Source organism: Cricetulus griseus, chromosome 2, assembly GCF_003668045.3.
Source record: "Cricetulus griseus strain 17A/GY chromosome 2, alternate assembly CriGri-PICRH-1.0, whole genome shotgun sequence".
Classification (NCBI taxonomy): domain Eukaryota; kingdom Metazoa; phylum Chordata; class Mammalia; order Rodentia; family Cricetidae; genus Cricetulus; species Cricetulus griseus.
In genome coordinates, this window is record NC_048595.1 from 363,196,138 (window position 1) to 363,222,774 (window position 26,637).

The 26,637-nt window shown below is 41.9% G+C and overlaps 2 protein-coding genes across 2 annotated transcripts in view; both read left to right on the top strand.

Moving 5' to 3' along the window:
• Positions 1 to 19,969, top strand: part of LOC100752468 (zinc finger protein 728) — a 52,110-nt gene extending 32,141 nt beyond the window's left edge. The window contains 5 exon segments of the mRNA XM_035438796.1: positions 242 to 1,384; positions 7,334 to 7,455; positions 15,418 to 15,541; positions 16,062 to 16,157; positions 16,944 to 19,969. Coding sequence (XP_035294687.1) covers positions 242 to 1,384; positions 7,334 to 7,455; positions 15,418 to 15,541; positions 16,062 to 16,157; positions 16,944 to 17,701 — 2,243 coding nt within the window. The 3' untranslated portion in view covers positions 17,702 to 19,969.
• Positions 19,970 to 22,363: 2,394 nt separating this feature from the next.
• The window catches only part of LOC113833952 (zinc finger protein 728-like), a 31,464-nt gene continuing 27,190 nt past the window's right edge, over positions 22,364 to 26,637 (top strand). The window contains 2 exon segments of the mRNA XM_035438797.1: positions 22,364 to 22,472; positions 25,931 to 26,057. Of these exon segments, the coding sequence (XP_035294688.1) occupies positions 22,467 to 22,472; positions 25,931 to 26,057 (133 nt within the window). The 5' untranslated portion in view covers positions 22,364 to 22,466.

Consider the following 26,637-nt stretch of genomic DNA (forward strand, 5'->3'; position numbering starts at 1 on the left):
AATATTCCTTTGTTTCTATGTTCTACATAGTCATCGTCTTCATCTTTCACTGCAAGTTACATAATTTCCATCTATTATGGCTTTTAAAATTAGGCTCCACTGAATACAGCTTTAGTAATTTAAATGTAACTCATTATTTATATTAAGTATGCAGGTATGAGTAAATGTTTCTGTTAAAAATAAACATAAATATGGAGAATTGTTGCTCAATTTTCACTCATTTCTTAACTTTACTCATCAGGAAAACAGCACTTTATAGGCAAAGAATGTGGCATTACCCTTCCTTTGAACTCACAACCCATTAACCACCAGAAAATTAATTTAAGCATTAAGCCCTATAAGTGTGAAGAATGTGGTAAGGCCTTCCGTTTTCCGTCCTTTCTTGGTGTACACAAGAGAAGTCATACAGGAGAGAAACCCTTCAAGTGTGAAGTCTGTGGCAAATCCTTCTATGTCCCGTCACCACTTTCTGAACACAAGAGAATCCATACAGGAGAGAAGCCCTACACATGTGAAGTATGTGGCAAGGCCTTCCATGCTGCATCATTACTTTATAAACACAAAAGAATTCATACAGGAGTGAAACCCTTTAAATGTGAAGTATGTGGCAAGGCCTTCTATGTTCAATCACGACTTACTGAACACAGGAGAACTCATACAGGAGAGAAACCCTACACATGTGAAGTATGTGGCAAGGTCTTTCATGCTTCATCATTACTTAAAGTACATGAGAGAATTCATACAGGAGACAGACCCTACAAGTGTGAACTGTGTGAAAAAGCCTTCTATATTCCATCACGACTATCTATACACATGAGGATCCATACAGGAGAGAAACCTTACAAGTGTGAAGTATGTGGCAAGGCCTTCAATCGCCTATCAGGATATTCTGTACACAAGAGAATTCATACAGGAGAGAAACCCTACAAGTGTCAACTATGTGACAAGGCCTTCTATGTTTCATCACAACGTTCTGTACACATGAGGATTCACACAGGAGAGAAACCTTACAAGTGTGAAGTATGTGGCCAGGCCTTCATTCGTCCATCAGGACTTTCTATACACAAGAATATTCATACAGGAGAGAAACCCTACAAGTGTGAAGTATGTGGCCAGGCCTTCGTTCGTCCATCAGGACTTTCTATACACAAGAAAATTCACATAGGACAGAAACCCTAAATGTGTGAAGTATGTGGCAAGGCCTTCAGTTATCCACCAGGACTGTCTGTACACAAGAGCATTCATACAGGAGAGAAACCCTACAAGTGTGAAGTATGTAGCAAAGCCTTCCATTTTTCGTCACTACTTGCAATACACAAGAGCAGTCATGCAGGAGAGAAGCCTAGAAATGTGAAATGTGTTGAAAGATTCATTCTGCTCACTTGATAATCCATTCTGGAAAGAAACACACAGCACAAATTAACTCACACTGGAAAGAAACAGTACAAATGTGAAGAGTGGCAAACTGTACAAATATACAAGTATTCCTTATATTTAAAGAATTTTTAAAAATTCATTCTGGAGAGAAACCCTACAAGTATAAAGAATCTGGCAAGGACTTTAGACTTTATCCAACACGTTCTATACACCAGACTAGTCACATTGGAGGGAAACATTACTAGTTGGAGAATGGCAAGACCAGGTCTTAAACAACAGCTAAGAAATCATTTGAGAGAAGCCTTGTGAAGAATGTGGCAAGGTCGCTTGCACCTTTTGAAACACCTGATAATTCATACCGAAGAGAAATGACCCTAGTGTCAAAAATGTTAAAAACCCTTTAATAAAATTTCTAGTGTTTCTCAACTCATGGTAGTTCAAACTTCAGTGAAATACTACTAATGTTAAAATTTTCATAAAATGTTTTATGCTTTTTTCTTCTTTACAAGATATCAAAAAATATTCTGAATAGAAGCCCTACAAATAGGGACAATGTGGTAAAGCCTTTGGGTCATTCAGACCTTATCCAGCACTAAAGAATCCATAGTACAAGGAAGCCATACACATGTGAAGGGTCTGGTGAGGTCCTTGAGCACTCAATCAACATTTCCTGCCCTTCTTAGAATTCATCCCAGAGGGAAACAACACAACTGTGGATGGTGTGGCAATGCTTTCAAGGAGCCCTCATACCTTCAACCAGTGCTCTGCAGCCTTCCTAATGCTGACACCTTTAATACAGTTCCTCATGTTGTGCTGAGCCCAGCCATAAAATTGTTTTCCTTGCTACTTCCAACCTAAGAGTTTGCTACTGTTATGAATCATGATGTAAATATCTTTGTATCCAATCTTCTTGGGTGTCCCTGTGAAAAGGTTATTTGAATTCCAAGGTGTCATGACCTATATGTTGAGAACTGCTGCATTAAACAAAGAAAGGTGTTCATACCAAGCAACAACCCTAGGAACCTGAAGAGCTGTGAGAATATTTTTCTTCATAATTCACCCCTTGTTGAGCATCAAGGAAGTCACATGAGAGAGTTTCTGCAAATGTAGAATATGGCCAGTTGTTTAGCTATTCCTCATACCTGCATCTGCATCATAGGTTCACACTGGTAAGGTGCATGACAAAGGCTAAGATGATGGCAAGGCTTTCCCCCACTTTCACATGGGAAGTATCCTCTGAGACTTCATAGTAGTGAGAAACTCTGAACACTCAAATAATGCAGAAAAGCCTTCAGTAACATTTCTATTCTTCATCAACACCAAACTCTACACACCCCTAATAATGAAAAAACCCTTAATAATATTCTAATCTTCACTAACAACAAAGAATATTTATTGAGAGGAAATAATGGAAACAATGATGTCCTTCTTTGCTTTTACTCTCAATTTCACACAGCCAACTCTATGTGTGAATCTTAGTTGTGTGGCCCATGATCTCACTGGCCCATGGACATGTCTGTGGGAAATTTATTTATGCTAATTGATGTAGGGGAATCTAGACCACTGGATGATGGCAGTGCACCATACATGTGCCACCCACTGCCAAGATTCTAGTTATTCTTAATGAGATATTGGAGGTGCTCGTGTTACCCACTACCACGGATATTTTAATTATCAGTACTGGCTTCCAACAGCTAGGAAGGCTGAATGCAATTCCTGGTCACACTCCTCCAGTTGGGCCATGAGGTTTAGGCCTGGTCCTCACAAACCAAGAAGCAGGCAGAGCCAGCATATAGAGCTCCCCAGAGGACACAGCTGTATCTTAGCAATTTGGAGTTTACTCACATGGTTAAAAAAAAGGGGGGGCGGACAAACCACTGGAACCTGTGTTCCAGTGTATTTACAGTGTGTGTAAGCTTAAGAAAATAAAAAATGTGTAGAGACAGTCATAGAAATAATATTTAAAAATAATAAAGTCTTTAAAGACATAAGTGAAATAATATAAAAGAAGCCACATAGAGATGGAAAATACACAGATCTGGATTCTCTGTGTTATTGTGTTGATTCTGGGTTTTTTGAATGCTGATGAGCAAAACACAGCTGCTGACAGACATGGATTTGAAATAGGGACAGCATGGACAAACTGCAGATCTCTGTTGTTGAGCAGGTCAATAGTAGTGAAGAGGACCACCTGAGGGATATCTGACACTGTGCCCAGAAGTCTATGGAAATGACCACCAGCTGGCACCTGACTGAAACTCCTTCAGGATGGTCTGGTTCTCCTGTGGCATGTCTATGCATGGACAGCACAGCGAAATTGGTTTCTCCCATTTTCTCTGTCAACAAACTTCCTCTTGGTGTTAAAGATGACAGTCAGGTCAGCCTGTCATAGAGACCACACAATATCAAACTTCTGTTCCTCCCTTTCCAATGCCACGAGAAACGTTAAATGCCTTACAGAGTCAGTTCATCACACTTCACCAAGATGTGTACAGGGTCAGTCATGAACTTGTTGGTCATCTCCAGGATCTCCTGAGGCCATGTGGCACTGATGAGAATGGCCTGTGTGGCTGGTGGCAGGCACATGCACACATCACAGATTTGCTCCTTGAAATGTTTGTTCAACAATTCATCAGCCTCATCCAAAACCAACATCTTGATAGCCAGTGCCCGTAGTCCAGCCACTGCAGGTCTTCCCAGCATTGTTGCCCACATTGTAGGTATGGCCACACACATTCATGTAGGCCCCCACAACAAGAAGACCCTTTTGAATCTACAGCTGACTCTCTTGTTGGAGCGAAGATCAAATCTGGTGTTTCTCAAGCCTGGATATCTAAGCACTGGAAGACTGAGCTACTGAGGGTGACTGCCTTGCCTGTGCCAGACTGAGACTGTGCAGTGACATCTCTCCCTTTAATTATCTCCTTGGTAGTATATTGCTGGATTGCTGAATGTTTCTCAAAACCATAGGCATAGATGCTCACAGACGATTGTGCCTCATTCCCATCGTGTGGAAAGTGAGGGACACATCCACTTCCTCACTAGTCTCAAATATTACATTGGTCAGGTCCTCCTCTTTGAGCAGCTGCTTCTGTATGGAGCCCAAAACCACCATTGTGGCTGAGGCTGTCATGATCCTAATTCTAATCATGTAGTGTCTATTTATCAAGGCTTTGTTTGTACATGGGAGCATGTTCTCCTTTCCCTGTGGAACATGTATCATTTCCCTATCCTCCTGCCTCTATATCATTGCACAGTGCCATTTGGTTTTGGATGAGGCTGAAGAAAGATTGAACAAATATTTCAAGGAGCAGATCCATGAGAAGTGCACCAGTAAAGAGTCTATTTGACTAGATTTTTGCATCACTGAGGAAAGGATATATCTTTTTAAATGGCAACTGGCAAGTGTTTAACCATTTTTTGTAGATAAATTCAAATAGTGAGAAAAATATTACCTTCAAACATAATTTTCCCCCTAAAGGTAAGACCTAAGATTTAAGTTTTCTTTTTATCACAGTTTCTATGCATATCTCTGTCTTTCCTGGAACTCAGTTATAGACCAGGTTGCTTCCACTTCTGTCATCTGGCTCCATTAGCCTCCTGAGTACTGGTATTAAAGGTGTGTACCACCATGCCCAGATTAAAATTTTTAATTATATAGTTTCTATCATTTTACCAGTTGTTGGGGTGTGTGTGAGAGAGAGTCTTTGTGCCCATCTTTTGCACATGAGTCTGAGGATGTCAGAGGAGGGAGTCTGATCCTCTAGAATTGCTGCTACTTGTGCTTGTGAGCCACCACATGCACATCGGAAAATGACCTCACATCCCCTGCAAGAGCATTAAATTCTCTTAATTACTGAACCACCTTTTTAGCCTGTAAGAGCAGATTGTAAAGTGAGTTGGCCAAACATCACATGTAATGCAAAATGCTTCAATGGCAGGAAATTGCATGTTAGAAGTATTAAAATATTGTTATAGGCAAAAAATTTAAAATGTCAACATGGTCTTAGCAAACATATTTGGCCAAATAATCCAGTTCTGGTTTGTCTTTCCCATAACTATGCCTGTGTCTCTAACGTCCTACCTTTCAGGTATTCAGTGTTGCATCGGTAGGTGGAAGGATAGGTCACTCCAATATGAATTTTTAGGCCTGTGTGTCAGCAGGAAGGTCCAGCTTCTGAGGATTAATCCTTGAGCAGCCATTCAAAGTCATGTTTAATGATTGTTACACAAATGTGTATATTGGGCAAACAAGTTCCTTGTACTAAAGTCCTTGAATTAATCTGCATATCTCCAGGTTGAAAGCATCAGACCCCTGCTACTTAGGTCCATATAGTTTACCATTTGCAGTACCCAGTATTCCAAGAGCTTCAGGTGTGCCAGAGGCATCCTGTGACCAAAGTCATGCAAAGTATAGCAAAGGCAGTAAAGCATTCTCAGAAAGACAATTCTATGAATCACAAAAAAGAATCAGTTTTTCACAATAATTTCTTCAAGGTCAGAGTACATCTAGAAAACAACTATTCTATTCTACTAGATAGAGAAGAGCAATTACTCGTTATAATGTTAACCCTAGATGCAGTGTCTCTGTTAGATTCCTATAACACTGCTAAGTGGGCTGTCTCTCTTAGACTGTGCATGTTCAGTTTGTACTTGCATGTGGTAGCTCTGCCGTGTCCTCTTTAAACAGACAAATTCCACTATGAAGAAATGGAGAGGACAGAACTGTTGTGAACGGATGCTGCACATCTAAGATCACCACTTCTCATGTGACTCAGGAGCTTCCCAGTCATGTTTCCATGTAACAGACACAGACACACATGTGCACACACTCTCATACACAGACACATATGTGCACACACTCCCATACACAAACATACATGTGCACACACTCACATACACAAACACACACATGCACACACTCTCGAAAACACATATTAGAAGTCTAGCCGTGCTCAAAAGTGCTAAGTCTTAAGGTGGCTGACAAGGCCCTTCACTGCAGCACTAAGTTGGAGGACAGAGCAATCATGAGCCATTCTAAACAGATGTGCCAATCAAATGTCCAGGTGAGCTGGGTGGTGGTGGTACATGCCATTAATGCCAGCACTAGGGAGCCAGATGCAGGTAGATCTCTGTGAATTCCGGGCCAGCCTGTTAGTTCCAGGACAGGCTCCAAATTTACAGAGACACCCTGTCTCAAAAACACAAAAACCAAACCAATCAACTAAACAAAACCCAAAAAAAAAAAAAAAAAAAAAAAAAAAAAGGAAAACGAAACAAGAGAAAGTAATTTACAGACAGTTTGAAAGATCTGAGATGGATCTGGGATCCTAGTTTCCACTTTGTTCACCTATTTTAAACATCTCTGATCCTGACCCATGCCTTTCACTGCATGGATTCCAGGGTTCATAGGAACCCCATTCCTCCTGTGGAGTCTGATCCATGCATGGCTCACACTGGGTGTCAGCACAGGAGGACAAGGATTATTTTTATTACTGGGTATTAATCCAAAGCTGCCTTCATTATAGCAAGTGCTTTACCTTGAGCTAGCCCACTGTGCATCCTCGGCATTGTGTTTAGACACAGCACATCTATAAATTGTCTTTGATAGCTTTGAGTTCTGATTCTGGATGACAGGTGAGGTCAGCAAGGGCGGCTTCAAGAAGCATCTTCAAGAGATGATGCCCAGTCCTACATTAGCTTCCTGCTTCCTCATTTTAAGTAAAACAGATGATTCTGAGTTTCCATGCTGTTCCATCAGAACTGTTAAGCGGAAATACCCAGGAAACGCCGTAAACATTACTGTGAAAGGCTCTGCTCACAGGTTAACATAGGGTGCTGAGATCGCAGGGCTGAAACAGCCTGAATGCCCTGTGTCTGGCTCTGTGCTCAAGTCTGTTACCTTCCAATCTCACCTGAGCAGTTTGGCAAACACTGTACAAATCACCTTCTTTAGGTTCCCGGAAGTCCTTCGCGCTTCCTTGTGGGAAATGTAGTCGCGAGCACTATGACGTCACAAGAATGGACTTTGGACACCGAACTTCAGCGTTCAGACTTCAAACTTCTATTCTCCCCATAGTTAGGCGTGTATCCTGCTCAGCGCTGGGCTTGGATCTCTGACATGGAGGTTGGTGCAGGGGCCAGCGCCGTCCTGCAAATCTGAGGGACTTGCAAGGTGGCGAGTCCGGCGTGAAGGGAGCTGACTTGGCCTGGGTGGGAGGCAGGGGAAGCTGACCTGGAGGTGCAGCTGTGCTGACCTAGGCTGGGCCACTGCACCTGGGTGCAGGTTTGACAGGCGAGAGAGGGACATGCCAAAGCCACGTGCTGTGGGTGTCCAGTCTCTTAGGACGCCCTGCTGCCCGAGTCCACCTGAGCTTCTGGTGACCTGGGAGCTAAAGGGAGCTGACTTTCCTGCTTGGCTGGGGAAACATGCTTCCCTAGTGACCCTGCCTCACATGGCTGTTGTCAGATTTCTCAGGACTTGTAGAACTACTGTATTCATAGACAGCTTAGGACTCCTGGTTTCAGCTGACAGACGTTCCTAAAGTTCCTATATTATAGAGACAGATTGTTCTGTGGGCGCTTTTGGTTTAAGGGATGTTAGTCTCAATTCTTTGAAATGATAGTTTTCAGGACAGCTATTTCGAAACGGAACTTCCTGTACACCCCTCTGACCGGCATCCCCAGAGTACACTCCCATACACAGATAATAATCCTGTAAATGGTGTGATCCTAGCCCTGCTTAGTCCAAGCAATTACCATTTTATACTGCCAAGTGAAAAACACTAGTAAATCTGCATCTCTTTCTGAGACTGTGTGACACTATTAGTTTGGGTTTCTTTTCAGATGGGAGAGCGGACTTGGTGTGATGAAAGCAATGGTCATCACAATTGTTGGGAGGGGGCTTGAATGTCTCTGAAGGGGAGGAGGGAGAAATGGCCCTGCTGCTCTGTACAATGTCCTCTCATCACATGCTTTCCTCCCTTTCTTCACTTTATCGACAGGGAATGCCTACACTCCCTTAAACATACTTGGTCAGTGAATGTGGCATCCAGGTCCACTGATGCTCCCTAATGAGTTCTAGACATATTTACCCTTTTGGGGGGCTCCCGGGGGGGGGGTGTTTCCTAGGCAGAGGTTCTCTGTGGCTTTGGAGGCTGTCCTGGAACTAGCTCTTGTAGAACAGGCTGGTCTCTAACTCACAGAAATCTGCCTGTCTCTGCCTCCCAAGTGCTGGGATTAAAGGCATTCACCACCAAAGCCCGGTGATTAACCCCTTTTTATTTTTTACTTTTTATTACTGTGCTAGAGACCATATAAGATGAATAGGGAAGGCTGTGGCTCACTGGGATTCGTCCTGGTATCTGTTATGCTGTTGCATATTTTGTCACTCATCAGTCAAACCATGTTTTTTGTGTGCTGGAGACTGGCTTATGACATTCAAGTCTCCTCTCAGGAAACATGGGCTTCAAACGACCTTGTCTCATCTACTGGAATTCTCAGCGAGTTTCCAACCATTTATTAAATAATAATAGACACTTCCTTCTATTGCTAACCTGTAAGGAAAAGAGAGACATTCTATGAAGTGGGAAAAGCACACTGCCTTCCAAGTCAAAACAGCTTCCTTACAATGTAGAGATGATATTAGCAGCATGCTCCCACAAACCTACAGGTTCCAGATACAGAGAGACAAAAGGACAGACAGACAGACAGACAAAGACAGACAGACGTGTGTGCACGTGCGCATGTGCGCGCGCGCGCGCGCACACACACACACACACACACACACACACACACACCTATGACTGAAAGGTGCAATTAAGTCTATTCTGTTGCCCATCCCTGTCATCTCTGCTGTTCAGGGAGGAGGTAGGAACCAGAGTTCCTACCAGAGTTCAAAGTCATCCTCTGCTTCATAGCAAATTCAAGGCAAGCCTAGGCTACATGATACCCTGAGTTTTAAAAGGTCCTTTAAAACATAGTTTATTGGGTGTGGTAATTGTTTCTGATTCTTCTCACTTTTGAGCACCAGCAATCTAACAGAGATCCATTCAACTGACCTCCTGCCAGTTTTCAAAACTTACACACTTGCTGAGAGTAATTCTATTTGATTGTATTTGAAATTTAATTCATAATTTTCCATTAGCATCCTTTTATTAAGGGCATGTGTTGGTGATTAGATGCTTGTTTGCATTTACTCTGCAGAAAAGGATTCTCCTCATTGCCTTGCTTGACTATTGCTCAACACTTGCAGGGAATGCTAAGTATCTTTGCATATTCATTTCTGTTATTTTCTGTCATGACCACATTATGCTCTCTGCCAGTTTCATCTGAATTTTTCCAGTTTGTGTTTCTTCCCCTGTGATCTGAGACTTCCTCCATTTGTCCATTTCCAGGTCAGCAGTTGTCTTTGACTGGTGCAGCTGTCTGTGGTTTCCATTCCCACCTGTTTGTTTAAAGCTTGATTGCCCAAGTCCTTACACTATGAATCCTCACACCTAGGTTCACTTGTGTCTATAATGCTTCTTGATTGTCAGCCTGAACAGAATCGCAGTTAATTGGAAAATGACACCCACATCTACCACTGGCCTTCACATGTGGTATTGCCACCATGAAGTAAACAGACTGGCTTCCTCTTCCTCCTTGCTCTTCCTCAGAGTGGAGGACAGTCTCACATGGTGTGCAGTCCTGCCCCCTTTCCTCCCAGGCTCTTCATGCTAGCCTAATATTGTTAGTGTGAGTGATAGCATGAATGGAGTTAATGGTTTTTTATAGACTCGGGTAGTAACCATGTCATCTTTGACAATCTGGGGAAACTCTGAAGTGACCTTGTGTTGGGTAGTGACATTCAGTTCCTGGTGATGGCTATGTGCGTGTTAGAAGCCATGTAGATAAAGCACAAATGTTATTTGGACAGATTTTGATCACAGTCAAAAACAAGTAAGGTTCAACCTGAGAAGCACAGGTTGAAGTCATTTTCTGCTTTGGGGTTAAAATATCTGTCAGTGAGTCCAATGACACTTGTCAACCTCGATAGTGAAGTTTGAGTTGAAAGGTATGTGTCTGTTTGTCTGGAAGACTATAGAAAACTGTATTCAAATGTTTTCTTGTTTGTGGTAGCTATAGAAAAACAAGTCAGGTGGAAGAGAATGTAAACCTCAAGTGTTCCCAAGGTGAAGTGCATGCACTATTTCATTAGGAAGAGGCAGTAACTGTGTACTGAGCATCTAAGTTTTACCTTTATATTTACACACCTAAGACAGAAACTTATAAACTGTCAAATCTAAAGCCCATTTAAAACAACAGCAACAAAACAACAACAACAAAAAAAAAAAAAACAGTATCTCCCTATGGTCTCCATTGTTTTTTCATTGTTGCAATCAACTGCTCTGAGTCAAAGTAATACCAAATTTGTTGCTGTGAGTCAAACTATCACCTAATTTGCTAAGACAAGAATGAATGATTGCTCCATGTCACACATCTGTCAGTCAAGATCCTGGCCAGAGACCTGTGAATTGGCTCTTCATGGTGTTTCTAATGTGTTCTGTAATTGATGGAGACACTAGGTCTGAAATGGAAAGTCATAGTTGCTGGAGACTGATCAAGAGACTTGTTTTGCTGTCTTGTATCACGGTTTTGCTGTCTCAATCACGGTTTCCTGGCTCCTCTAAAAAATTTTTTTTTCTCTGAGATACAAAAAGGAGATACAAGTGTCTTACAACTTCTACTCTGTTGTAGTAGAGTGCACATCCAGTGGGCTGTGAGGAGCTGCATAGCATAGTCACCTGAAATCTGTCTTTTGACTTTTTCGTTAACATTTCTTGAATGTCATATTATAAAGATTACAGTAATCAGACATCTCCCCAAATGGGGAACAGAGCCGGGAAATGCTCCAGATGCCCACTGGAGTGTCTTCTCCAGTTAGCATGCTTTGGAAGCTCTGCAGGTTTGACTCATATCCACTGTGATGTCCTTCAGGTTTGTGATGGGTTGGGAAGATGGCACTGGTGGAAGTTCAGAAGTTCTTTGAGAGCATTGGCTAGTGGCTAGCACTGAAATTCTGCCATGTGTGAATTCACCAATGATGCAGTCATCCAGATCCAGATCCACACAGAGACCAGTCTCAAAGTCACCATGCTTCTGAGTATCAAAGTAGAGGCCTGAGACCCCCCCCTCCCTAGGGAGTATGGTGGAATAGGGCCAACTGCCTGGTTTTAGTTCTTGAAGTCTTTGAGCTTGTCAGCACAAGGCTTACCAGGCTCACCCTGTGTGGAGAAATGCATGACATGCTGTGCACGTGCAGATAATTTGGAAATTTCTTTCTTTGATTTCTAATGTCCTTACTTACATTTGCAATTTTTATTCTGCAGTCATTATTTTGCAAAGCTTACTTGTCTGAATTCTCATTCAGACCATTAGCATAGGTCTTATATTCAGATCACAATTGCAGTTTTGTTGTTTGTTTTTCCTTTTTTTCTGTTTCCTGTCCCCATTGACTGCCCATAGGCCTTATAATGCTTGTTGATATTTTGCTTTAAGAATCATAGTGAGCCCTCCAGCTGGAATTGTAAGGACCACTCTCTAACATGGTATAGGAACCTGTCACTTGGGCTGCAGGCTCTTCTCATTGACTTGACCCTACCACTCAAGACTCCAGGCCTGTCTCACTGGCTCTCTGAGAGAGTCTGGTAAGAATTAGTTTCGGGGTCAGGCTGAAGTGAGATAGGCATTAGATATCTGATCTACTTTTAACAGCCTGAGGAATGAGTGCAGAGGCATGGATAATGATACACGGGACTAGGTTCAAATATAGATTCAATATAATTTATTTCTGGGAGAAGTTACATAAGAAGCAGATGGCCACCACAGGTTCCTGCTCTAAGGATCCACGCAGGTTGCTCCCTGTGACCCAACCAGATGCAAGAGAGAGCCACCTGCCCTGAACCCAGATCTAAACTCAGTCCCCATAAAGTTCTCATCTGTGATGATCAGCACTACAGATGCGGGTGGGGTGGATATCTCACTACAAATGAGCCAGACAATTGGAGCCTCTCCAGGGAGTCCTGCCTTGCTAGTGCATGTGAATGGGGCATGAGCAAGCATAGCACCATGACTTAACTTCAGTCCACCTCTCCTTGCTGGAAATTGAACCTCACACATCTGAGCAAGAATTTCTCCCTGAGCTATGTTCCCAGCCCCCTTTTCCTTTTACTTCAATGCACTCTTGTTTAGATTACCTTCTTCTGCTGAGCCAAAGCTCATCAGCAATCTGTGGGTTTCTCACAAAAGTTTATTCTGGCACATCTCATCTTCTAGGGAGGCATAAATGCCCTGCATTACCTTGGGCAGTAGTTGGGTCTTTATGGAATCTTAAGATGTAACTGTTATGTTTTTATTTAAAAAGAGGAAAAGAGAAAGCTGCAAGATGAGACATGTTGACTAGTTTATTATATGGCCCGGCAGAGTAGGGAAACTGAGAAGGGGAACAGGGGTAATGGCTGACTGCCATGGTCGGTCACCATAGAGAGGCAGAGAGAGCGCGTAGGTGGGAGAGGAGAAGAGCAAAGGAGGAGTGAGCAGAGAGAGAGTGGCATAAAGGAAGAAAGCAGAGAGAGAGAGTGAAGCAGGAAAGTTGGAGCTGTTAAAGGGAAGACTGCACATGCGCACTGAGGTTCCACACATGCCCAGAGTTCTCATGTGTGGAGGGTGGCGTAGCATGTTTTCTTGTGTGTGCCCTAACTGTTGTCAGGGGGCAGCATCTGTCTCTTAAAGAGGTAGAGCCGATCAGCGTCGAAGCCTAAACCTTTCAGTAACACTGTTCTCTTTCTATTCCTTTGGATCAACATTGGAAAGGAAATCCATTCCGCTCCCACTCTAGCATGATGTTATGGAAATGGAGTGTTGTGAAATACTCTTTTTGTATACTGTGAAGAGGTGTCACACCGATTGCTTTAATAAAAAGCTGAATGGGCAATAGCTAGGCAGGATGGGGGGCGCAGAGCCTTAAGGAGTCACCAGGCAGGTAGAGAGGAAGCAGCATGGGCAGCACAGAGTAAAGGTAATAAGACCCCGAAACAAGCAGACTGATTAAAATTGGTTAATTTAAGTTGTAAGAGCCAGTTAGTAACAAGCCTAAGCTGTTGGTCAACCCTTTATAAGTTTCCATGTTATGAATTTGTTTTGAATCAGAGGGTGGAACTAGCTGCTACCTGACCAACATTAACTATAGCAGTTTTGGAGGACTGAGGACAGATAAAGAGACAGAAAGCAGTATGGTGGGGCTTAGAGAGGGTCTTGGCCTTTTGGATGCAGTTGAAGACTAGATAGTTACAGTTATAGTTTTCCTTGTTACCAAATTCAGAAAAGAAACTCACAAAAGAAGTATAAAGTGTATAAGGTTGAGAGACATAAAAGCTTAAATTGTTTATCTAAAAAAATGTTTTAAGGTCTAGAAGATAGTTTTGGGTTGGTAATACAAGTTAGAATACAAGGGTAGAAAATGAATTAGTTACCAAAGTTTACGGAAGATAGATAATGAAATATTTTTCTCTAAATTTACCAAGTACTAATGGATTGGACATTATGGATATAATTCTTATTTGATAATTGTTTTTCTTATATATAGTTTTACTGTGTTACAGATTAAAAAAACTTTTTATTTTGACAAAAAGGGAAATAATCTTTTTCATATACTGGAAACATGTCACTGTGATTGGTTTAATAAAAAGCTGAATGATCAACAGCTAGGCAAGATTACCAGACACAGAGGATTCTGGGAAGAAGAAAGGTGGAATCACCAGCTAAAGAATGAGGTCATGTAGGAGTAACAAGCCATGAGCCACATGGCAGCATGTAAATTTAATAGAAATTGGTTAATTTAAGTTATAAGGGATAGTTAGAAACGATCCCAAGCTAGTGGCTGAACTTCTGTCATTAATAATAAGACTCCATATGGTTATTTGGGAGCTGGCAGGCAGGACAGAAAAAGACTTGCAACATTGGAGAGTATTTAGAAGTGCCTACTTGTAGAGAACTACAAGAGCCCACTTCTCTACAAGGCCTAAGAAAGGAGAAATACAAGTTTCAGAAACACAAGTGGACACCTTCAAAAACACCCAAAGCCATCAGGAAGAAGGAAAGAGTATAAGAAGAAGAGTATCTGTGTGGGGTCATGCTGGCAATGGCACCAGAAACACAGTTGTGACTTCTAGAAAGCCAGTGAAGGGACCTAGCTCCTGAGTGAGAACTGCAAGAAATTCAGGGATAAGTTCTGGAACATTCTTAGTCTTACTATGAAGTAGCAAACAGTCTGATCAATAGAACTCACTCTATGTACATATTCACATCCCTCTCCTTCATACTGGAAACAGACATTTTAATCTGTTCTAAGCTCAGTGATTTGATTTCGTGTTATTTGTTTTTGTGGGTTTGTCCTTGGTAAGATATACTGTGATATCTGAATAGGTTTGTCCATATCAAGGATTCTTTTACCAAGGCAGCTATGATCATTGTGGTGGACTGAATGAGAATGGCCCTCATAGGCTCATATATTTGAATGCTTAGTCAACAGGGAGTAGACTATTTTCTGTATAGGGTTGTTTTGCTAGTGTACATATCTAAAAGATTGTCTGAGCCTCAGGATCTGGAGTTACAGACAGTTGTGATCAGCCACATGGCTTCTGGGACTCAACCCCAAGTCTTTTTAAGAGTAACCAATGTTTTTAACTGCTGAACCATCTCTCCAGCCCAAACATATTCTCATGTAGATGCAGTCACTACCCATTTTATGGTTCCCGAAAGTAAAGTATTCATAGGAGTTTCTAGGCTCCTCTGCCATTCACTCTGTTTAAAGATGAGTCCCATGTAACGTCACATTAGTACATCAGACCTATTTTAGGGATACTACTTACCTATATCAGATGCATAGCTCTCCTCTAAATCTTGGTATGTAGAATCATGTGTGGCTCTTGGTATTTATGTAATTGCCGACAGTTTTAATCAACACAATGTGTGGTATTCATTCTTTCTTCTTTATTTCAGGACATGTCATTCTGGGATGTGGCCATTCATTTCTCTGCAGAGGAATGGGAATGTCTGGGCCCCACTCAGTGGAATCTGTACAGAGATGTGATGTTGGAGAATTTCAGCAACCTTGTGTTTCTAGGTGAGGATCTCGTCTGTGGTGAGCTCTTCATTAACTGTCAGCATAAAACTCTTGTCTTTTGTACAGTATCTCATGGGAGCTTGTGCTTCCAACAATGAGGTTCCTAGAGCCACTTTTTAAGAAAATGAGGGCAATTATTGTTATGTCTTAGAACTGTTTCATTTTTTTGTGCTCATAATCTTTTGTTTGTTTTTGTTTTTTTTTTCTGCTACAAGTGTCCTCCACATCAGTGGTGATGTTAGAAAGTAAGTGGCAGGAGCAGGGGGAATCCATGTTGTAGAGAATGTCACACTCTTTAGTTTTAACATTTTCCCTTGTAAAAGAGCAGGGTGGAACTCAAAACCACAGACCCTAAGCACCTCTCAGAATTTCAATGTGGCCATCATATAACACATGAAGAACTAACCCTCTACAATCCTTTGTATTATCTTCCCATTCCCTATACACACAGTCCTGGAGAGGACATGCTATTTCCCAGGAAAACATGCTAACAATGTTGTTCTCCCTTTCCACAAACTAGGTCTTGCTTCCTGTAAGCCATACCTGGTCACATTTCTGGAGCAAAGACAAGAAACTTCAGATGTGAAGAGACAAGAGGCAGCTGCCATGCCAACAGGTGTGTAGGAATGAGGGGGGGACAGTGTCAGAGTGGGAGGCCAGAGTTCCAGCAGGGAGCCAGGTCTTGCCACATGTATTAAGATGTGATGCTCTGGTGGAACTCATTCTCTATGAGTCTCCCTTTCTGTCTTTACTGTCAATGATTTCTGTTAGATGTTTATAATGCTTCAAGTCTCCTAAGATTTGTTCTCCTCCCTTCAGGTCAGTTTGTGTTTACTGTCATTTCCAAATGAACTTTACTTACTTATTATAGCATTGTCTCAGGTATTTATTCCCTTCATAAAATATACATAAAACCTCATGTCCTAAATCCTTGAAATATATTATTTGATAATGTTATGAATGGTCAGTCTTCTTATAGAACCTAACATTCTAACCTTCCCCAAACAAAAGTCTGTACTTAGGCTATACATGTGTTTTCCAAGCTTGACTATTATGCTTTTTGCTTATCTATCCATAAAATTTCTATATTTTCAATGTACCCTTTTTCATTAGCATAATTCTCTTAAGGGTTTTCTTGATTGCTGATGTTATACCTTCCTTAGATATTTGACTTTGATTAATATTGATTGTTTTCTATGTTCTATATTTTGATCTTCTTGTTTCAGTGCAAGGATACATGATTTCTACCTAGTTTTTGAACTAGGTTCCATTGAATATAGGTGTAGCTTTTTTATATAGAAATATTTACCTGTGAGTAAATGTCTCCACTTTGAATATAAGCATCATAAACACAAAGAATGTTGCTCTGTTTGTATTCATATTTCTAACTTTTCCTCACCAGGAGCCAAATGCTATACATGTCAAGAATGTGGCAAGGCCTTTGATTGGAACTCACATCTTATTAAACACCAGAGAATTCATTTAGGAGTGAAGCCCTACGAGTGTGAAGAGTGTGGTAAGGCCTTCAGTGCTCCATCATTGCTTTCTGCACACCGGAGAATTCATACAGAAGAGAAATCCTACAAATGTGAAGAATGTGGCAAAATGTATTACTATTCCTCAAAGCTTAAGGAACATCAAAAAAGTCACTCCCAGGAGAAACCCTACAAGTGTGATGTGTGTGGCAAAGCCTTCAGGTCTTCCTCCCATCTCTCTACTCACTTGAGAATCCATTCTGGAGAGAAACCCTACAAGTGTGAAGAGTGTGGCAAGGTCTTTAGAACTCCCTGGCAGCTTTCTAGTCATGTGAGGGTGCACTCTGGGGAGAAACCCTACAAGTGTGAAGAGTGTGGCAAAGGCTTCTCTACTCAGTCATACCTTTCTCAACACAAATTAGCTCACACCGGGGAGAAACCTTACAGGTGTCAAGAGTGTGGGAAACTGTTCTACTGTACGAAAAACCTTAAGGAACATCAAAGAACCCATTCTGGAGAGAAACCTTACAAGTGTAAAGAATGTGGCAAAGACTTCAGAACTTACACAGCACGTTCTAAACACCATAGAATTCACACGGGAGAGAAACGTTACAAGTGTGGAGAATGTGGCAAGGCCTTCCACCAGTCTTCTGGTCTTAAACAACACCAAAAGATTCATCTGTGAGAGAAAGCACATAGTCGTTTGCACTAAGAACTTTTGAAACAACTGATAATTCATAATGTCGAGAAGTGCCATTAGTTTGAAAAATGTTGCCAACTGTTTAATAAGCTTTGTAATGTTTCTCAGCACAAGGTAGTTCGAACTTCAGTGAAATAATACAAATGTTAAAGTGTTCATAAAATGTTTTCTACTTCTTCAGACCCTAAAAGATATAAAAAAAATTCATTCTGACTAGAAGCTTTCCATGTGTGAGCAATGTGGTCAAGCCTCTAGAAGCATTCAGACATTCCCCAGCATAAAAGAATGAGTAGTAGAGGACAGCTACACACATGTGAGGAATGGGGTGAAGAGCTTTCCCAGTTAATCGATGTTTTCTGACCAGAATTTGTCCTGGAGAGAAGCAGCACAACTGTGGAGGGGTGACAGTGCTTTTAAAGGATCCTCATACCTTAAACAAAAGGAAAGCACACACTCTGAGCACCAACATTCCAAGTGTGAAGAATATTGAGAAGCCTACTCAGCCCTTGCTGAATGTCAAGGAAGTCACACACAAGAGATTCTCTGTAAGTGTATAAAGTATGGCCCTGTGTTTGGCTGTTTTTATTCTTCTCTAAGAGTCATAGGGTTCATGGTGGTGAAGAGCACTACAAATGCTAAGATTGTGGTAGTCCCTTTACCTGACATTCATACACGAAGTGTCCCCAGAGACATTATACTAGGGGGACACTCTACACACTCAGATGATGTGGAAACAACCTAAAAATATTTTTCATTACCACCAGCATCAAAGAATCCACACTGATGAGAAGATCTGCAACTAAGATGTCCTATTTGTTTCTGCTCTCAGCTTCACAAAGTCAAGCAATATGTGATGGAGTCTCTAATCTGGATCTGATTGGCCGTGACCATATCTATGGGGTATTTTCATGAATGCTCATTGATACACAAGTGTCTAGACCAATTAGGATGATGCCAGTGCACCTTGGATGTGCCACACCTCAGAAGGTGGTCCTGATTGTAGAAGAATGCTGTTTGAGCTGAAGCTAAGGGGCACAAATCAGAAAGTAACATACCTCTCCTGTTCCTACATAACTCACTGCTGTAAATTTCTGCTGTGTTCTCCTGCCTTGGCTTCCATGGATGAAGTGCAGCCAGTGAAATGAAATAACCTCTCTTCTCCCCTAAGTAGTCTTGGTTGTGGTGTTTATCACACCAAGAGAAATCAAACTAAATAAGTAAAGAATGAGGGACAGTTTTCGACTCTTCTTTATATCCTAGTTATCCTCAGAGCCTGTCTCCTGGAAAACAATATTCTAGTAAATGAGTGAATTCATATTAAATAGAGACCTTCTACCTATGACTCTGACAGAAACTTTACCAACACATAAACCTCATAGAGCAAATTAAAACAGAAAGCATCATGTAAAGTCAAATTGTGTAGCAAATAAGGGAATTAATGTTGGAAATTGATACTGTTAAAGTGGAATGTTGAAAAACACTAGGTATTGCTTGGAATTAATGTAACATTGTTTAGTATGATGGAAAGAATCAAGTCGTAGATATCACAGTCATTCAGGCCACTCAAGTCTGAGGATATTAACTTGTTACAAACCAAATTATTGCATGAACCAAGATAATGGAGATGCCAGGAATCTGAAGAAAGTAAGTACAGGACCTGATAAGGAAAACTTCAAGCAATGATTAGCGAACACCTAGGAGAGACACTATGTATGTTTCAAGTGAAGCCAGAAAGGTGGGGGTCACCCAACTCAACACCAGTGCAGCAGAAGTCACAGATATCAAGACTGGGATTATCAGCCTGGGTGTTTGCCTCCTGAATTTTGGTCTGATCCTTCCTTGCTATGCTTTGATTATTCTGTTTTAGAGTGGGAATGTTTGTTCTGTGTCAGTGTGTGGTGAAATATGCTGCTTGTTTTTATGTTGTAGAACCTCACTTAAGACATTGCCTGAAGTCTCAGATGAGACATGTGCTGAGGTCTTTTAAACTCTTGAAATGGTTAAATACTTTGTGGGCCTGTCTAGTTGGATGCTATTTTACTTATGAGATGAATGTAATGTTGGGGGAAGGGAAAGAATGTTATGATGTAGAGCTTTGTGGCTGGAGCTAACATGATGGCTTTGGGAGAAAGCTTGATTGCCACAAGACCCAAAACCATATTTATATTCTCGGTACTTTCATAATAAAAAGAGGGATTACCTCTGAAGGTTGTCCTCTGACCTCCGTTCATGGTTACACACACACACACACACACACACACACACACACACACACACACACTACAAAATAAACTTAAATTGTATTTTTTAAAATTGTGTTTGTGTTTCCTGTAGACAAGAGTTGGAGAAATAATACTTAAGTCTTAATTGTTAACACAATTAAATGTACAATCACATGAGAAGCCAGTCTCTGTATATTCCTTTATATTCTGGACTAATGTCTAATGTCTTCAGGGCTGAGATTGGAACCAGCTGAACAGCCCCGGGTTGGACCCTGAGTGTGTGTGTGTGTGTGTGTGTGTGGAGGGGTATGGACATGGGGAAACTAACTACCCAACGGCATTAAAGATGAGACAGAGACATCTGCTCATAACAGGAGTGCTACCAGTAAATACTGAAGGCCACAGTTTATTGAAGCATCATCTTAAATAACCATCCAAAAGTGAGGGTAATGGCAGAAAACATCCATTATCATGTATAAAGGGCTAATAGCAAATATTTCCTTTAACCCTAGAGACAATCCTTAGTACTCAAGCCCTCAGGTACCCCACACCAGCATATCTCACTATACCTCAGGTTGGGTGCAGACTAGCCCTGACCCAAGTCTTTTGTTATATGGAATAGGAGCCATTCCCCACCTAGGTCAGGCCATCCTGTGACTGGGTGGAACATATTTCCAAAATACTACACAGGCCCTGACACTTTTTTTGCTGAGACAGGGTTTCTCTGTGTAGCTTTGGAGCCTATCCTGGCACTCGCTCTGGAGACCAGGATGGCCTCAAACTCACAGAGATCTGCCTGCCTCTGCCTCCCAAGTGCTGGGATTAAAGGCATGCACCACCAATGCCCGGCTGGCCCCAACACTTTTGCAGTGGTTATTTTCATTAGTTTACTGGAGGTCTGAAGACCTGTAGACTATGGGTGGAAGCATCTGTTTGGCTGAAATCCTGTATGGTATAAGAAGAAAGAAAACAAGAGTTCTATCTCCTCCTGCTTCATAACTGTGGTTGAAACATGACCAGCTGCTTTAAGCTCCTCTTGTCTTAACTTTCTCACTGTAGTAGATGGTATCCTTGAACCATGATCCAATTTAAACCATTTCTTGTGTAAGATGCTCTGAGAGCACATCACTGCAAAAGGAACAGTTGCTAAAGTTGCACGCCAAATGAGAGGATCAACATATAATACATATGCATCATAGTATTTTTTCCTTCTTCCCATAATTGGCATGGCCTCATTCTAAACAGACTTGTCAATCCAGGGGTATGCACTGCTTGCTGAATAGTGTCTCTAAATTGAGAGGGGTGATCGGCATCACTGAGTTGAACACAAAGCTTGGAATAAAGAACAGAATATGACACTGAATATGAACTTCCCAGCGTCTCTGCTCAGAAACAGCTTCCCTAAGAATCAATGTCCATCATGAAAGCATCAGTGTTTCTTGTGATAGGGTTTGCATCGTCATCTAAGCATGAAATGTACAGGAAAAATTCTTTCCAAGGAAGAGATGGGCATTCTTAGTACACCATGGTTCTAGTGCAGTTTCTTCACTACAGTGAGCTCATTTGCTAGTCCTAAAAAACACATTTCTAATACCTGTGCATTACAGGAATCATTTCTGTGTTCTACCTCAAAAAAGAGGGACTGTCAAGGCAGATACTGTTGATGTTCAAGATAGTGTCAAATATGAACAGTGTCAGGATCAAAGGAGAGGGAAATTCAATAAGGAATGACAAACGTAACACAGAGAGAAACCCTACAATGTATGATGGACCAGGAGTCAGTGCACACCCCAGTGTGATCCCAGGAGCTGTGCCCTCCTCCTGTGGGAGGTTGCAGGGGAGAGCTGTGCTCAGAGAACACCTGGTGCTGACTTTACAGTTGGAAAGATCTGATATGGATCTGGAAGTTCATTGCAAGTAAACGTCAGGGATCTGTAGTTTCTACTTTGTTCAATGATTTTAAACATCTCTGTCCCTGACCCATGCTCTTCACTGCGTGGATTCCAGGGTTCATAGGAACCCCATTCCTCCTGTGGAGTCTGATCCATGCATGGCTCACACTGAGTGTCAGCACAGGAGGACAAGGATTATTTTTATTATTGGGTATTAAAACAAAGCCGCCTTCATTATAGCCAATTGCTTTACCCTGGGATAGCCCACTGTGTATCCTTGACATTGTGTTTAGATGTAGCGCATCTATAAATTGTCCTTGTTAGCCTTCTTTTCTAGTTCTTCTGCCTTCAGCGCCTGAGACACAAGACTACTTAGGGTGCTGAGATCCCAGTATTGAAAAACCAGATTGCCCTCTTACTGTCCCTGCTCTCAAGCCTGTTTTTTTCCAGCAAATCACTTTCCGAGGATTCCCGGAAATCCTTCGCGGTGACTTGTGGGAAGTGTAGTCCCGTGTACGATGACGTCAGAAGACTGGGCTTTGGATACCGGAAGAACTTGCGCTTTGAGACTTCAAACTTCTCTTCTCCCCATAGTTAGTCGCGTATCCTGCTCAGCGCTGGGCTTGGATCTCTAACATGGAGGTTGGTGCAGGGGGCAGCGCCGTCCTGCAGATCTGAGAGACTTGCAAGGTGGCGAGTCCGGCGTGGAGGGAGCTGACTTGTGCTGGGTGGGAGACAGAAGAAGCTGAGCTGGAGGTGCAGCTGTGCTGACCTAGGCTGGGCCACTGCACCTGGGTGCAGGTTTGACAGGGGAGAGGGGGACATGCCAAAGCCACGTGCTGTGGGTGTCCAGTCTCTTAGAACGCCCGGCTGCCCGAGTCCACCTGAGCTTCTGGTGACCTAGGAGCTGAAGGGAGCTGACTTTCCTGCTTGGCTGGGGAAGCATGCTCTCCCTAGTGACCCTGCCTCACATGGCTGTAGTCAGATTTCTCAGGATTTCTAGGAAGAGTGGACACCTAGCCCCACTTACACTGCGTAGGACACCTAGACCCTCCCACACTTTAGGAAGCTCACAGAAGTTCCTCAAGTTCTTAGTTTACAGGGACACTGTCCTGTGAGGGCAATTGTTGTATAGGATTTAGTTTCTTTTCCTTTGGAATTAATTGTTAGATTTATGAATGCCTCCAGTGGAGTAGGAACATTACATAGACTGCTGTGGCCGGCATTACCGCACTACACTTCCTTATGACACAGAATAATCTTGTAGTTAGTATGAAGCTGTCTTTGCAAAATCCACACAATTATGAGCTTCATGCTGCAGAGTGAGAACTACTAGAGAGCAATACTGTGCCAATTCCTTTTGAGACTGTAATGTCATAAACTTGGGTTCCTTTTCTGGTGTGAGAGAAGACTTGATATGATGGGATAAGTGGACCTCATGATTGACAGGAGGAGGCTTGAATATCTCTGAAAGTGAGAGGTGTAGGTAGATGTTTCTCTCCTACCAACCTGTTCCCAAATATTGACTCAGAGGTTGTATATTAATTATACACACTAGGTCAATAACTAAGGCTTCTTACTAACTAGCTCTTTGAAGTTAACCCATATTCCGTATTTACTGTCTGCCTTGTGGAGGTACCTTTATTAACATGGGAGGTTAATCTCCTGCTCCTTCTGTGTCTGCTGGCAGATTCCTCAGACTATATCCTTGTCCTTCAGATCATCCTTACTTTGGTCATACTACCTATATGTCCTACCTACCTATATGGCTACTGGCCATTCAGTGTTTAATACCAATTGGAATGGCAAATCTTTGTAGAGTGTATAAAAGGATTATTCCGCAGAGGGGAGAAACGGTCCAGGTGATCTGGTAGGTTCTGCACACTGTTCTCTCATCACATGCTTTCCTTCAATCTCTTCACTTTATCTGTAATGTTCATAAAAGAAAGCTCTTATATGTGTTTCTCCCAGAGACAGAAAGATAGATTTTGTTTCTTGATCCATTTGTCTGTCCCATGACTTTTGCATGAGGAATGGAGGGCATTGGTTGTTCTGATGTGTGATATGTGAGTTGCCACCGTCCTGCTGACTTTTGGTGGTGCTGTTTGTGTTCTCAGTGGACCTTTTGTGTTTTAGTGACTTTGGCTTCTTCTTTCCACTGTCTCTTGGCTATGCACATTCTTCTTGGTAATGGTATATTATTTATGATATATTAAAGCTTGCCTGGAGATTCAGAAAAGCAGTCAGCCTCATACTGTAGATATCAGGAGTCAAGAAGATACATACCGTTAATCCCAGCAGCCTGAAGCTAAGAGGTGATGGTACACACCTTTAATCCTAGGACTCAGGATTAAGAGGTAGCTAGATCTCTGTGAGTCCAAGGCCACCCAGATCTATGTAAGAGTGAATCAGTCTAAAAGAGAACTATAGCTCACACCATTCATCCCAGCATTAGGGAAGAACATAAAACAGAAGCAAGGTCTCAGAAAGGAATTCATTCTCCAGCAACGCTGAGGAGAGGCAGCAGTTTGAGATTTGGTGAGAGCTCCTGGAGACAGGCTCAGCCCAAGGTAGAGATGAGATGTAGTGGTCAGGTGCATTGCTTCCCCGAGCTTCAGCTTGACCACCAATGTCAGACTCTTGGTCCTTTTATGTTCCATGCTACACTTATCTTCAGCCTAAGATATCCCTTCCTGTATTTTCTTTAGCTTTGATTTGTAGTATATACCTTTTTAATGCTTCTTATATTGTCTTTGTCCTTCAGCTGTGACAGATGGTTTTGCTGTATGCAGTAGCTTAGGTTGGCTGTCATGCTCTTTTAAGACTTGGGATGCTTTTCTCCAGGCCCTTCTGGGTTCCAAAGTTTGCACTGAGAAATCAGCTCTGATCTCTATACACCTTTCTTTTTGCTTGCAGCTCTCAGTCTGCTGTGAGGAGTTTCTTTCTGCTCTTGTCTTGCCGGTTCTGTGGGCTTCTTGTAATTTTATGGGGACGTCTTTTTCTCATTGGAGAAAGATTTCTTTTATGATCTTGTTGAAGGTCTTGTCTCTGCCTGGGGTTTCTTTCCATCTCTGCCTATATTTTGCAGGTTTGGTCTTTTCATAGTGTTTATCATCTACATTCCCTTTTGTGGGCTCTTTTAAATTTTCATATTCTTAACTTATTTCATGTAGATCAGCTACTTTATCTCTAATTGCTGACACCTTTGTTCTTCTTGATTCATTCAAATGTAAGGTTTTGTGGTTAGATTGTTGGCTTCTCAAATCCATCTTAATTTCAGCTAAAGACCTCACCAGTCTTTCTCTTTATTGAAATACAGTTTCAATTCCTGGATTGTCCTCATCATTTTCATCATTCTTATGGTTTTTTTCTTCTTGTTGAAATTTAAGAAAAGCAGAACTGGAGAATAAGATGCCAGTAGACAGGGTTCAAACAGAAAGCATCACACTGTATATGCTCAGGAAGCCAGGCCTCAGCCCAGAATTGCTGGAGCAGATCTGCATCTTCATTGTGTTTATCATTTGTGATTGTTCATATTGGGGTCACAAGTATCCTCCCCATCACCATAGCTTTCTACAGTGAGAACCTACATTCATCTCAAAATTGTATTATTTATTTGTTCTTGTAGTGTGCATAGATGTTTTGCCAGTGTCCATGTCTGAGAGACTGTCTGATCCTCTGGAGTGGAGTTACAGACAGTTGTGAGTATCCATGTGGCTGCTGGGAATGAAGCCCAGGTCCTTTGGGAGAGCAGCCAGTGCTGTTTACTACTGAGCCATCTCTCCAGGATCAACATACTCTTCTGTAGATAACACTCACTCTCCATTTTATGGTTCTTAAATGTATAATATCCATGAGAGTTTCTAGGACCTTCTGCCATTCAATTCCTTAGTCATGAGTCCTATTCTGCATTAAGGAAGTACGTCAGACTTATTTTAGTGATATTGATTTCCTGTATCAGAAGCACTTGTAGGTTTCCTTTCACTCAGGGTCATCTTTGCATTTATATCCAGAAAAAACATGCCTCTTGGTATTTATGTTTTTATTGGTAGTTTTAATTAGCATAATATATAGTATTCATTCTTTTTTCTTTATTTCAGGAAATGCTGTCATTCAGGGATGTGGCCATTGATTTCTCTGCAGAGGAGCGTGAATGCCTGGGACCAGATCAGTGGGATCTGTACAGGGATATGATGTTGGAGAATTACAGCAACCTCGTGTTCCTGGGTAGGTTGTTCTTTTTTCTAATTTTTTTAAATTGTTGCTGCCTTGTAATCCATGGCTGTCCTAATCAGGAAGTGCAACTCCTCTGCTACCAGCAGTTGTTAGGACACAAGAGCAGCAGCAGCGGGGGAGGGGTGGGGGCATTCTGTTCCCTCAGGCACTGACTCTTTCACAGCTAGGAAGGGAATTTGTCTAAATCTCTGTCCCTCTAAAGTACTCAACATTCAAAGGTTGAGGTGGAATTCTGCTCCTCAGGGAGGCTGAATAGCAAGTAGCCTACCTGCTCTCCTTCTCTTGTCTCAGAATGTGCCCCTTCTTCTCCTCACCCCTACTTAAAACCATTCCTTCCCCTGGCTCCTCCCTACCATTTCCTGTCAGCCAGTTGCTGACTCAGCCTCCTGAGCACAGGTGAATTTTATTTAATCTTTCACATCTTTGCATTATTGAACAAATGTTCCCGAGCATAAACAAAAGTAACACACCTTAAAATATATCCTACAGCATGGGTGAGGAACACTTCCATGGTGAACTCTTAATAACTGTCAGCATAAAACTATCTTCGAACAGTATCTCATGGTAACTT